Source organism: Carcharodon carcharias, chromosome 15 (genome assembly GCF_017639515.1).
Source record: "Carcharodon carcharias isolate sCarCar2 chromosome 15, sCarCar2.pri, whole genome shotgun sequence".
In the NCBI taxonomy this organism is placed as follows: domain Eukaryota; kingdom Metazoa; phylum Chordata; class Chondrichthyes; order Lamniformes; family Lamnidae; genus Carcharodon; species Carcharodon carcharias.
In genome coordinates, this window is record NC_054481.1 from 38025317 (window position 1) to 38039070 (window position 13754).

At 41.4% G+C, this 13754-nt stretch overlaps 1 protein-coding gene across 3 annotated transcripts in view; it reads right to left on the reverse strand.

The window, feature by feature from the left end:
- LOC121287887 (protein tweety homolog 3-like) overlaps positions 1-13754 on the reverse strand; it is a 196651-nt gene that overhangs the window by 65613 nt on the left and 117284 nt on the right. For all 3 annotated transcript variants that reach the window (XM_041205899.1, XM_041205901.1, XM_041205900.1), the window contains exon 7: positions 2644-2719. In XM_041205899.1, coding sequence (XP_041061833.1) covers positions 2644-2719 — 76 coding nt within the window. The remainder of the gene's footprint in view (positions 1-2643; positions 2720-13754) is intronic.

Below are 13754 nucleotides of genomic sequence, written 5' to 3' on the forward strand. Positions count from 1 at the left end.
ATTCTCTAGGTCAGAGGGCTGTGGATGTTCAATTGTCGAGTATATTCAAGGTAGATACCAATAGATCTTTGGATACTGAGGGAATTAAGGGATATGGGGATGGTGTGGGAAGGTGGGGTTGAGGTTAAAGATCAGTTATGATCATATTGAATTGTGGAACAGGCTTAAAGGGCTGAATAACCTACTTCTATTTCTTAGGTTATGCTTACAAGGTTCCTTTTACTGCAAAATAGAAGCTCTAACCTTCTGCAGCAAGTTTAACTTGTGGCAATGGCATGAATTCAGCAATTTTTCACACTCATGGGAAGAATAATGGTGTTCACCCATTTTTGAGGTTAATAAGCACCACAAATCATCATGCACCTTGCAACTCACAACATATCTCACCCTCGCCACAAATTGCTAGGCTTTTTTTATGCACTAATAACTGTGTGCACCAAGAACTCACCATTATTTTCCCAGAAAATTCAGAGTCATGGTGTAAATTCATTTGAATGCAAATCATGTGGGTATAAGAGGTGTTGTGTGAAAATCCAGAATATCTTCAAAAATCTAAAGACTGACAACTAACGTCTAATTTCCAACGTATAAGCAAAGGAACCTCTAACCTCATTCCACTATTCTCATTCTCGAGGATAAAGCAGGTTGAAAGCAAATTATAAAACAGACCATGCAAAACAATTTACATAATTATTTTCAATAATGAGCAATTAATGGTACAATCTTCCAACAAAGGATGCAAAGTCACCTTCAACTGTGGAGTAGACTTAAATTGGTTCACAAAGATCGCGCCTTGCACTTTGAAGGCATTTTATACTCAAAATAAAATGAGGAAAATTGTGCTCATGAATGAATAGGCATTAAAATACCTAATTTTTAATATTTAAAGTACACAATACCCTGGCTAAACACATTTTATCTGATCTGCTTTCACAATGGATAATTTTTAATAAGATCATTAATGTTGAGACAAATTCATCAATATCTAAAAGATGTTATGGTTGAGCACTCCTGCAGCTCTCTGAAGCTCCAGTCTGTGGAAGATGATTATATTTCATTGAAGCATGACAAATCAATTAATATGATTTGACAATATTTACACACTGAAAAGGATCCATCATAGATCAACAGCATAGATCAAAATAATCAATATCAGATTGAATTGGTAACTGTTTAATCAATACAATAATTTGCTAATTACCCTAACCACTTAAGAAACACTTAATAAGTTGGTCAACAAGGTTTTTTTTAAGTATATGTGCAAGTAAGAGTGATGATTTCTCTAGACTTATCTGTTCCCATTCCCTTCTGACCAGTGTCTCACTTTCCAACTTCCATAAACTTTAACACATCCAAAACTCTACTGCCCATATCCTATGAGTGCCCAGCTCACACATCACCCATATGCAGAATTGGTTCCCAGTGTGCCAATGCTTCAGCTTTAATATCCTCATCCTGGTTTTCAAATCCATCAATGACCTCTCCCCTCTCTATCGCTGTACATCCTTAAACAAACCGCCAGGGTCTGTGCTCCTCCAATTCTAGCCTTTTGCGTATTCATGATTTTACCTGCTCCACCACTGGCAGTCAGTTGCCAAGACCGTAAACTCCGGAACTCCCTGTCTAAGCCTCTCCACCTTTTTTTCTGTCTTTAAGTTGCTCCTTAAAGCCTGCGGCTGTGACTTGTTCTAAAATTTCCCTATGTGACTCAGTATCAAATTTTGTTTGGTAACATTCCTCAGTGCCTTGGTGCATTCTACTATGTTTAAAAGCACTATGTAAGTGAAAATTGTTGTTGCCAGGGCCATCTTGAAAATAATCAGAATTAATTTCATCTAAGCCTCCAAATCTGCTGGGGTGGGTAGGGGATTTTGCCCTGTGTCATTGACCACTGGCAGTAAACAACAGCAACTAAAACTGGCACTTAGGGATAAAGTTGTCTCATTTGTTTCTGATCGTAGGCAAGTTGGCTTCCAAAGGGCCGGTTTCTTCATCCTTGCTGGTCTTTATGGGCTTGTAAATGTTTTGGGAAACTTCTGCTTTTATATAACCATGAATGTACAAGGTAAAAGTGTTTCACAAGTAAACTGGAGTTCAGACAAAAGCTGTCATTTACAAACAAACTTCAGAATGCAGTGCATCTGCCCACTAATTCCAAGCAGAATCTTCACATATAGATAAGCTAGGGTGTCAGAAAGTTGACAGGAGTTTACTTCAACAAAACAACATGTCAAATCAATACACGAGATATCAGTCCAGAAGAGGCAAGACTAGATAAATTTAAAATAGTGATAATCCTTCGAGAAATCATTTGAAACTTGTGCCAGAGCAAGCCTCAAGGAAACCTAGAGCTTGGTTTTACCATTAGAAACGTACATGAAAGCAGAGAAGCTCAAATTTCATTAATTGAGATATTTCTCCTTAATTAGCTCCTGGACAATTTTACATCTAGCTATTTTGGAATTAACTGGTCACCACGTTTAGCAATAATCCGCAAATTAGATACAACAGCCAAATTATTAACTGCAAGTCTATTATTATTACTGGTGTGCCAGTAATCCATTATTCCAGCCTCTGCATCGTTATGTTACATTCAGAGAAATGTATTTCTTATTTATCAAGTTCTGTTTAAGGACAACGTACCTTTAGCAATAAGGCCATGCTCTTCTGCCATTTTGGAGACATATGCTTCAGGAGACACACAGAAATCACTAGAACCCTGGCCAAGAAATGGAAACAAAGGTTAGTAACGTGGAATTATAGAATAGTCAATAAAACCTATCTAACAGTAGATTTGGCAAAAGACAACCTATTTCTTGCTAAAAGCTGGTTTGGGCCAAATGTATTCAAAGCCAATGCAATCAGATATAAAAACCTATGATCACAAGTTTACAGCAATGCTGAACAAGGAACATCAGAATATGGCTATATATTCAATGGAATCGATCATAAGAAAGGGGAGGAGCAGGCTATTCAGCCCATCCAGCCTGCTCTGCCATTCGATAAAATCATGGCTGTTCTGATTGTAGCAGTAACTCCATTTTCCTGCCTGCCCCCATAACCCTCAACTCCGTAGTTGATCAAAATCTCTCTCTCTCAGGCTTGAATATATTCAATGACCCAGCCTCCACTACTCTCTGTGGAATAGAATTCCAAAGGTGAAGAAACATCTGAGAAAAGAGATTCCTCACCTCCATCTTAAATGAGAAACCTCTTATTTTTAAACTGTGCCCCATAGTTCTAGATTCCCTCACAATAGGAAACATCCTCTTAGCAACTAGCCCGTCAAGCCCGTCAGAATCTTATATGTTTCAATAACACCAATTCTCATTCTTCTAAACTCCAACGAGGATAGGTCCAACCTGCTCAATCTTTCCTTATAAGACAACCCATTCATCCCAGGAATCAGCCTCGTGAACCTTCTCTGAACTACTTCCAATCCTTCCTTAAGTAAGGATACCAAAACTGTATACAGTACTCCAGTTGCAGTCTCATCAATGGCTGTAGAGCTGTAGCAAGACTCCCATATTTTTATACTCCATACCCCTTGCAATAAAGGCCAACATTCCATTTGGCTTCCTAATTACTTGCTGTATTTGCATACTAATTTTTTATGATTCATGTATAAGGACACCCAGATCTCTCTGTACTGCAGTCTCTCCATCCAAAGTGGACAACCTCACATTTTCCCACATTACACTCTATCTGCCCACTTTTTGCCCGCTCACTTAAATTACTTATATTGCTTAGCAGACTCTATGTGCCCTCCTCACACCTTGCTTTCCTACCTTGCATCATCAGTAAATTTGGCTACAAATAGTCAGTCCCTTCATCCAAGTCATTATAGATCATAAATACAGATCTTAAATAATTGAGACACCTGCACTGATCCGTTAGTTACAATTCCTTGTTTCCCATTATTAATTCCCCAGTCCCATCCTCTAAGGGGCTAACATTGGTTACTCTCTTCCTTTTTGTATACTTGTAGAAGCTTTTACTGTTTGTTTTTATATTTCTTGCTAGGTTTCTCTCATACTCCAATTTCTCCCTCTAAGTCATTCATTGCCAGTTTCTAATTTTTTCTTATCTTCTGCGCTACCAATCTTCTAGCGTTCTACATCATTTCTTTCAATTTGATGCTATCCTTAACTTCCTTAGTTAGCCATGGATGGTGCATCCTTTTCCTAGCATCCTTCTTTCTCAATGAGAAATAACTTTTGAGAGTTATGAAATATCTCCTTAATGTCTGTCACTGCTTCTCTACCATTTTATCTTTTAACCTATTTTCTCAGTCCATTTCCTTTAAGTTTAAGACTAGTTTCTGACCCAAATTTCTCACCCTTGAACTGAATGCGAAATTCTGTCATGCTATGATCACTCTTACTTAGATGATATTTTACTAGGAGGTCATTAATTAATCGTCTCATCACACATTACCAGGCCTAAATTTGCCTGTTGACTGGCTGGTTCCAGAACACATTGTTCTAAGAAATTGTCCCAAATACAACTCACCCTCCAGGCTACTTTTGCCAATTTGGTTTGTCCAATCTACAAGAAATTTAAAATCTCCCATGATTGCTGCAGTACCTTTCTTACAACTACCCACTCATTTCTTGATTTATACTCTGTCCTACTGTATAGCTGTCAGGAAGCCTATAAACCACTCCCACTAATTGCTTCTTTCCTTAGATATTTCTTATCTCCACCCAAACTGATGCTATGTTTTGATCCTCCAAATCCAGATCATTTCTCACTATTCTACTACAGTGATCTCATCCTTTGTTAATTGGGCCAACCCACCTTCTTTTCCTTTACTCCTGTCCTTTAGAAATGTCAAATACCCTTGAATAATCAGGCCCCAACCTTGGTCACTTTGCAATCATGTCTCTGTTACAGCTGTCATATCATACTCATTTATTTCTATTTGTGCTAACAATTCGTCCAGCGCATTACAAATGCTGTGAGCCTTTAATTTTGTCTTTTACCATTTTCTTTCCCTGACCCTATTTGTTCATGCATTATGTTTGTAGCTGTATTGCTACCCTGCACCACTGCCTTGTCCTTTCTCTTCAACTTTTCATAATTCCCCTCATGCAAACCCTCCCCCTTTCCCCTCACTATCTCGTTTAAAACCCTCTCTGCAGCCCTAGTTATACGATTTGCCAGGACACTGGTCCCAACATGTTTCAGGAGAAGCCACTCCAGTGGTGCAGCTTGTGCCTTCCCCACTACTGCTGCCAGTGCCCCATACACCTAAACCCATTTCCCACACCATTGTCACCATTTCAATAGGCCTCATCAGCCCAGGCCTGAATGTTGTCCAGGTGTCGCAACATTCAGGCACGGATTGCTTCAGTATCTGAGGAGTTTTGAATGGTACCAAACACTGCAATCATCAGTGAACATCCCTATTTCTGGCCTTGTGATGGAGGGAAGTCACTGATGAATCTGAAAATGGTTGGACGTAGGACACTATCCTGAGCAACTCCTGTAGTGAGGTCCTGGGGCTGAGGTGATCAGTCTCCAACAACCACAAACATCTTCCTTTCTGCTAGATATGACTCCAGTCAGTGGAGAAATTCCTCCCTGATTCCCATCAATTCCATTCAGTTTTACTAGGGCTCCTTGATGTCAACTGCAATTTTAATGTCAACAAGGGTAGGTCACTTTCATCTCACTGCTTCAAAGCAACTGCAATGTGGTTGACACTTACCTGACCTCTGAAATAGCCTTGCAAGCCATTCAGTTTCACTGAACCTCTTCAAAAAAGACGAGTAAGAATAAAACCAAACAGACCACCCTACATCAACCTAGGTAGGACACAATAAAGCCAGATCTAGCCCAGTTGACTCTGAAAACTGCCCCTCACCAGTGTCTGGTTTTAATTCACAGAACCTTTACAGTTCAGGAGGCCATTCAGCCCATCGAGTCTGCACTGGCTCTCCGAAAGAGCATGCCACCTAGTCCCACTCCCCTGCCTTATCCCTGTAAGCCTGCACATTCTCTCTTTTCAGGTAGCAATCCAATTCCCTTTTGAATACCTCAATCGAACCTGCCTCCAACCACCCTCTGGGTGAAAACATTTTTCCTCACATCACTATTACTCCTTTTGCCAATTATTTTGAATCTGTGTCATCTAGTTCTCGATGCTCTCAAGTGGTAACAATTTCTCACTATTTATCCTGTTCATGCCGCTCAGGATCCTGAATACCTCTCAAGTCTCCTCTCAGCCTTCTTTTCTCCAAGGAAAGCAGTCCCGACCTCTCCAATCTATTCTCATAGCTGCAATTCTTTCTCCTTGGGATCATTCTTGTGAATCTCCTCTGCACTCTCTCCAATGCCTTCAACTGGACGCAGTACTCCAGATGAGGCCTAACTAGTGCCTAATGCAAGTTCAACATGGCTTTCCTACCCTTATGCTCAATTCCCCTATTAACAAAGCCTAAGATATTATATGCTTCATTAGCTGCTCTCTCAACATGCCCTGCTATCTTCAATGAATTATGTACATATACACTGAGGTCCCTCTGTTCCTGCACACACTTTAGAGATTCTCCCTCTATTTTACACTGTCTCTCCACATTCTTCCTGCCAAAATGAATTACCTCACACCTGCATTGAACCTCATCTACCAATCGTCCGCCCAGTCCACCAACATGTCTACATCCTTTTGAAGTTCAAGATCAGCCTCATCACAGTTGACCAACATTTCCAATCTTCGTATCATCTGCAAATTTTGAAATCAAGCCCTGAATGCCACAGTTTAGGTCATTAATATATATTAGGAAGAGCAAGGGTCCCAAACTGACCCCTGGGGAACTCCACTATTAGACCTTTCTCCAATCTGAAAAACAATTATTTATCACTACTCTGTTTCCTTTCATTCACCCAATTCCTTATCCAAGTGCCTACTTTCCCTTTTATTCTATGACTGCATGTTAACTGTGTTTAATTGTATGGAGCTAATGGACATTTCCTGAAATTCATCTGAACCTCTATAAATAGACACAGACTGAAGCTTTGGCTGTTGGGTTAGCAAGCATATGCTGGTAATGTGTAACTCCATAAGTAAGTGTACAAGAATATAAAGATTGGCTATGGTGCCATCCTTTAATAATTGGCTTTCTGGGATAGAACTTCTGGGAACCGGTGCCAAAATTGGGAGAGCTGAACCACAGAGAAGTTAAGTAACAGCCTGACAGCCATATCACAGAATCATGTCTTTCAGCCAGCATTCCAGGCCCCTCCATCAACTAGCTGGGCACAGTCACCATACAGGCAGAAGTAGGTGGCCATAGGAGTCCTCAATATGGGATCAGGACCTCATGAAATCTCATGACATCACATCAAACATGGGCAAGGGAACCTCCTACTGATGCCACTTAGTACTTTTCCCTGTTGATCACCAAATGCAAGAAACACAAAAAGTAGCAAGAAGGGCATAGATGGGGAAAGGTGTGGAATCATTCTTCCTCCCTTTTTCACCTCTCCTCTGATTGCAAAAAGACATATTTTTGGGAAAGAGTAGTTTAACTCTTTTGTGTGCTGTGACTTTAAAAAATAGGCAAGAACAGGTTTTCTTGTAAGTTTCAATCAAAAAGTATAAATGTTTATTTTCAGAACACCGGAAATGCAAAGCAACAAACAGCCACTCCCAAACACGCAGAGACACACACACAAAAGAAAAGATGATTTATAGAGATGTAATGTGCACTTAGATGACTAACAGATTAACAAGAAACCAGGTCACTTGTTTACAATCCTTAAGATATTGGTTGAAAACACTGCAGGCCTGAAGGTTTCTCTCCTGGTTCCTTGGAGAAATGGAGGTTGGAACTTTCAGGCTTTTCAGTCGCAATTGTGGTCGAGCCTCTATAGTGAAGAGAGACAATCTTGCAGGTAAAGCAAATTAGTCCTTTCTCATTGCTCGAGATGATTGTCTTTTTGAGGCAGGATTCTTTCCTTTCCTGGGTGATCTCTCCCTCTGAGGTGCTGCTCCCTAACTCCCTTAATAAGGTATCAGCTCCCTCTCTAGCCAGTTTCAGTCGTGTGATAGAAGTATCAATGAATTCCCTTGTCCACTCAGTGGTCTGGAGCCAATGTAATTGACACATAATGGAGAAATGTTTGATATCCCATCCAACATTCCAGCTATGAGCATCTCACTGAATGACCTTATTCGAAATCCCATCTTCATGGGTCTGGCAGATCTGACAGCCATTGACATTTTAAAGCTCTCCATTGAAATGGTGAGGGGTAGTCAGTTAGCATATCGGAAAGCCACTTGCATTTTAGGTAACTTCTCAGAGGTATTCCATCTCGGTCCACAAAAGAAGTCACCTGATTTTCTGGAGTCCACTTTGTGAAGGTACAATGTCAATATTAAATATTGCCGACTTCCTTTTTTAAAAAAACATAGTGTCCATTTCCCTATAGATTTTACAGGCATGGCGTGACCATCAGAACTCTCAGTGGGGTGCATCAATATCTATGTCAACAAGTGGCTTGGCAGCACCTCAAATGATTGCAGTGGTCAAGTCCTTCGGCTACCAGATTAGGCCTGCAGCAGGTGGTAAGAGAACTAACACTAGAAATCTACTTGACTTCATCCTCACCAACCTACCTGTCACAGTTGTACATCTATCTATAACTGTGAGTAGGAGCGAGTACCACACAATTCTTCTGGAGACAAAGTTCCAACTTCACACTTGAGGATGGCCTCTATCATGTTATGTGGCATCCCCATATGCGAAATGGGGTAGGATTCAGAACAAATCTAAGAGCTCAAAACTGGACATACATGAGGTTGGGTGCCTTCAGCAGCATCAGAATTGTATTCTGCTTTAATCTTTTTTTTTAAATCCTTAACTTCATGCCTTATCTATTTGCAACACAATCCCTCACAGAATCCCTCATGATCAACATCCTGCGTGCACCATTGACCAGAGACTTAATTGGGCCAGTGTCACAAACAGATTAATGTCTTTAATGTTACTGGAAATTATTTTTTAAAATACAATTTAGTGGTGTCAGTGTCTGTGTGTGTCTTAATTTGATTAAAGCCAGTTAGTCTGGATGCTTTACTGTATAGAAAGAAGTAGGTTTGAAATGGTAATTAGATAAACATGAAGAAGTTTAGAAACACAGGTGTCAAGGGGTAATTTGCATTTTTGAATAAAGCATTCAAAAGAATGTGTGAAATATTGCACCTGGGATACGCCTGGTAATACAGCTAGGAGACGCCAAGCGATGTGTTTATATTACTAATAAAATTAGTGGGTTGAAAATGTTATTGTTAGATGTGATGTTAAAAAACTAGTAATACAAATTTACATTCAAAGGAAAAGCTAGGTATAAACAGAAAGGAGTTTGTGTGAGTAAGGCAGAGGCATTTAAGATCTAACCAGCCTGTACACCTACAACTGTGTCTGCAAAGGAACCTCATTTTGAACCTCGTAAGGTCAAATGTGCTTTGCCTGGGGTCTTTTTAAATCTATAAGTTTTACTGTTCCCTTAACAGGGGTGTAACTGAGAGTCAGGTTAATTAGGGGATTTTTGTAGTTCAAGTTTGAGTAGATACTGGAGTGTCAGAAGGTACTTGATAGTTTGAAAACTGTATTAACTACAACAACAGTTGTGGCAGTACCCAGTTACTGCCAAGTAATATAAGTTGGCCGTTGACGCAAGCGATATAGGCATTGGGGCCATACTGTTACAAGATGATGACACTGGAATTGAAAAACCGACAGGGTATTTTTCACAGAAGCTGAATATGATATTCAATATTGAAAAGGAGATGTTGGTTTTGGTGTTGGAATTGCAGCATTTTGACAATACAAATATGGAATTAAGAGCCTGATGATGACCGTGAAATCACTGTCGATTGTTGTAAAAACCCATCTGGTTCAGTCATGTCCTTTAGGGAAGGAAATCTGTCATCCTTACCTGGTCTGGCCTACATGTGACTCCAAACCCACAGCAATGTGGTTGACTCTTAAACGCCCTCTGAAATGGCCTAGCAAGCCACTCAGTTGCATCAAACCGCTACAACATCAAACCGCTAAACAAAAGGATGGACCAACCGGAATCGGCACAGGCACCGGAAACAACAATGGGAAGCTCAGCCCTATCGACCCTGCAAAGTCCTCCTTACTAATATCCAGGGGCTAGTGCCAGAATTGGGAGAACTGTCTCACAGGCTGGTCAAGCAACAGCCTGACATAGTCATCCTCACAGAGTCATATCTTATATATGTCCCAGACATCATCACCATCCCTGCGTATGTCCTGTCCCACCAGAAGAGGTGGCGGCACAGTGGGATTCAGTCAGGAGGGAGTCGCCCTGTGAGTCCTCAACAGCGACTCCAGAATCCATGAAGTCTCATGGCATCAGGTCAAACATGGCCAAGGAAACTCCTGCTGATTGCCTTGTACCACAAGCCGCCCTCCCTCAGCTGATGAATTAGTACTCGTCCATGTTGAACACCACTTGGAGGATGCACTGAAGGTGGCAAGGGCAAAGGATGTACTCTGGGTGGGGGACTTCAATGTCCACTACCAAGAGTGGCTTGGTAGCACCACCACTGACCGAGCTGGCTGAATCCTAAGGAACATAGCTGCTAGACTGGGTCTGCGACAGGTGGTGAGGGAACCAACAAGAGGGAAAAACATACTTGACCTCATCCTCACCAACCTGCCTGCCGCAGATGCATCTGTCCATGACAGTATCGGTAGGAGTGACCACCGCACAGTTGCTGTGGAGACGAAGTCATGCCTTCACATTGAAGATACCCTCCAACGTGTTGTGAGGCAATACCACCATGATAAATGGGATAGATTTCGAACAGATCCAGCAACTCAAGACTGGGCATCCATTAGGCGCTGTGGGCCATCAGCAGCAACAGAACTGCACTCAACCACAATCTGTAACCTCATGGCCCAGTATGCCTCCCACCCTACCATTACCATCAAGCCAGGGGATCAACCCTGACTCAATGAAGAGTGCAGGAGGGCATACTAGCAGCAGCACCAGACATACCTAAAAATGAAATGTCAACCTGCTGAAGCTGTAACACAGGACTACTGGTGTACCAAACAGCATAAGCAGCAAGCAATAGGCAGAGCTAAGCAATCCCACAATCAGTGGATCAGATCTAAGCTCTGCAGTCCTGCCACATCCAGTTGTGAATGGTGGTGGGCAATTAAACAACTTGCTGAAGGAGGAGGCTCCACAAATATCCCTATCCTTAATGATGGAGGAGCCCTGCACATCAGTGCAAAAGGTACAGTTGAATGATTTGCTACAATCTTCAGCCAGAAATGCCAAGTGGACGATCCATCTTGACGTCCTCCAGAGGTCCCCAGCATCAAAGATTCGAGTCTTTATCCAATTCGATTCACTCCACGTGATATCAAGAAATGGCTGAAGGCACTAGATACTGCAAAGGCTATGATCCTGACAATATTCTGGCAATAGTACTGAAGACTTGTGCTCCAGAAATAGCTGCGCCCCTAGCCAAGCTATTCCAGTACAGCTACAATACTGGCATCTACCCGGCTATGTGGAAAATTGTCCAGGTATTTCCTGTACACAAAAAGCAGGACAAATCCAACCTGGCCAATTACCACCCCATCAGTCTACTCCCCATCATCAGTGAAGTAATGGAAGGGCTCATCAACAGCGCTATAAATCGGCACTTGCTTAGCAATAATCTGCTCACTGAACGTCAGTTTGGATTCAGCCAGGGCCACTCAGTTCATGACCTCATTGCAGCCTTGGTTCAAACATGGACAAAAGAGCTGAACTCCAGAGGTGAGGTGAGAGTGACTGCCCTTGACATCAAGACAGCATTTGACTGCGTGTGGCATCAAGAAGCCTCAGTAAAACGAGTCAATGGGAATCAGGGGAAAAACTCTCCGCTGGTTGAAGTCATACCTAACACAAAGGAACATGGTTGTGGCTGTTGGAGGTCAGTCATCTCACTCCAGGGCATCACTGCAGGAGTTCCTCAGGGTAGTGTCCTCGGCCCAACCATCTTCAGCTGCTTCATCAATGACCTTCCTTCCATCATAAGGTCAGAAGTGGGGATGTTTGCTGATGATTGCACAATGTTCAGCACCATTCACAACTCCTCAGATACTGAAACAGTCTATGTCCAAATGTCCAGGCTTGGGCTGACAAGTGCCAAGTAACATTCACAAGTGTCAGGCAATGACCATCTCCAACAAGGAAGAATCCAACCATTGCCGCTTGATGTTCAATGGCATTACCATCACTGAATCCCACACTATCAACATTCTGGGGGTTACTATTGACCAGAAACTGAACTGGGCTAGCCATATAAATACTATGGCTACTAGAGCAGGTCAGAAGCTAGGAATCGTGCGATGAGCAACTCATCTCCTGACTCCCCAAAGCCTGTCCACCATCTACAAGGCACAAGTCAGGAGTGTGATAGAATACTCCTCACTTGCCTGGATGAGTGCAGCTCCCACAACACTCAAGAAGCTGGACACCACCCTAGACAATGCAGCCCGCTTGATTGGCACCACATCCACGTTCACTCCCTCCACCATTGACGCACAGTAGCAGCAGTGTGTACCATCTACAAGTAATTCAACAAGACTCCTTCGACAGCACCTTCTAAACCCACGACCAGTACCATTAGATGGACAAGGGCAGCAGATACATGGGAACACCATTACCTGGAAGTTCCCCTCCAAGTCGCTCACCATCCTGACTTGGAAATATATTGCCATTCCTTCATTGTCACTGGGTCAAAATCCTGGAACTCCCTTTCTAACAGCACTACTGAAGCGGTTCAAGAAGGCAGCTCACCACCACCTTCTCAAAGGCAACAAGGGATGGGCAATAAATGCTGGCCCAGCCAGCGAAGCCCATATCCCGTAAATGAATAAAAAAAAGACTCCCACATCCCATGAATGAACAAAAAAAACTACAGTGGTGAAAATAATCTTACGATTACTCAAAACAGTATATTTAACAATTATGGATGAATTACACCTACAACAAATAGTTTTCTGGGTTAATCTGTGTCCATAAATTACAAAGTTTAATTTGCAATGTAAAATAATGCACACATTTTGAGGCATAATATAGTCCACTTAATGTCTTAACTGCTTACTGAAAATAATCTACCCTCGATCTTTTTGCACCCAGACAAAGTGAATTGGTTTGGAATTTAACAAAACCATTCGTACATCGCTTGAGAACAGATTACTTAATTATCCTTTCAAATTATTCTAATCTATTATGTAACATTATTACAATCTGTTCCATATCGTTGAATATAACAGTAACTATGAATTCTCATTTCCACTTTTCCTTTTTCATTTCTTGTTACTCCCACACTTCCTAATTTTATATCATTATAAACTAGTCTCATTATGATAATGAAACCATCACTACAATCATCTGTCAATTTCAACATATTAAAACAAATCCCACAGCAACCTATTAATATTTTCTTCTTCACAATGGTGTAAGTCACAAATTAACCAACAGGCAATGTGTTGAGTTGACCACAAACTAATTGTTACAGTCAAGAATTTTTAAACTTTGAAAAGCCCCCATCATCACAATTATTACATGGACGAATCATGCTGATGTTATGCACTATAACGTAAATTCTAAACGATTTTAACAAACTATGCCAGGTTAGTAGTGGCCTGGAACTTCTGAACAAAACACCAAATGATCCTGTTTTGCAAATAACATATCAACGTGTGAAGAGG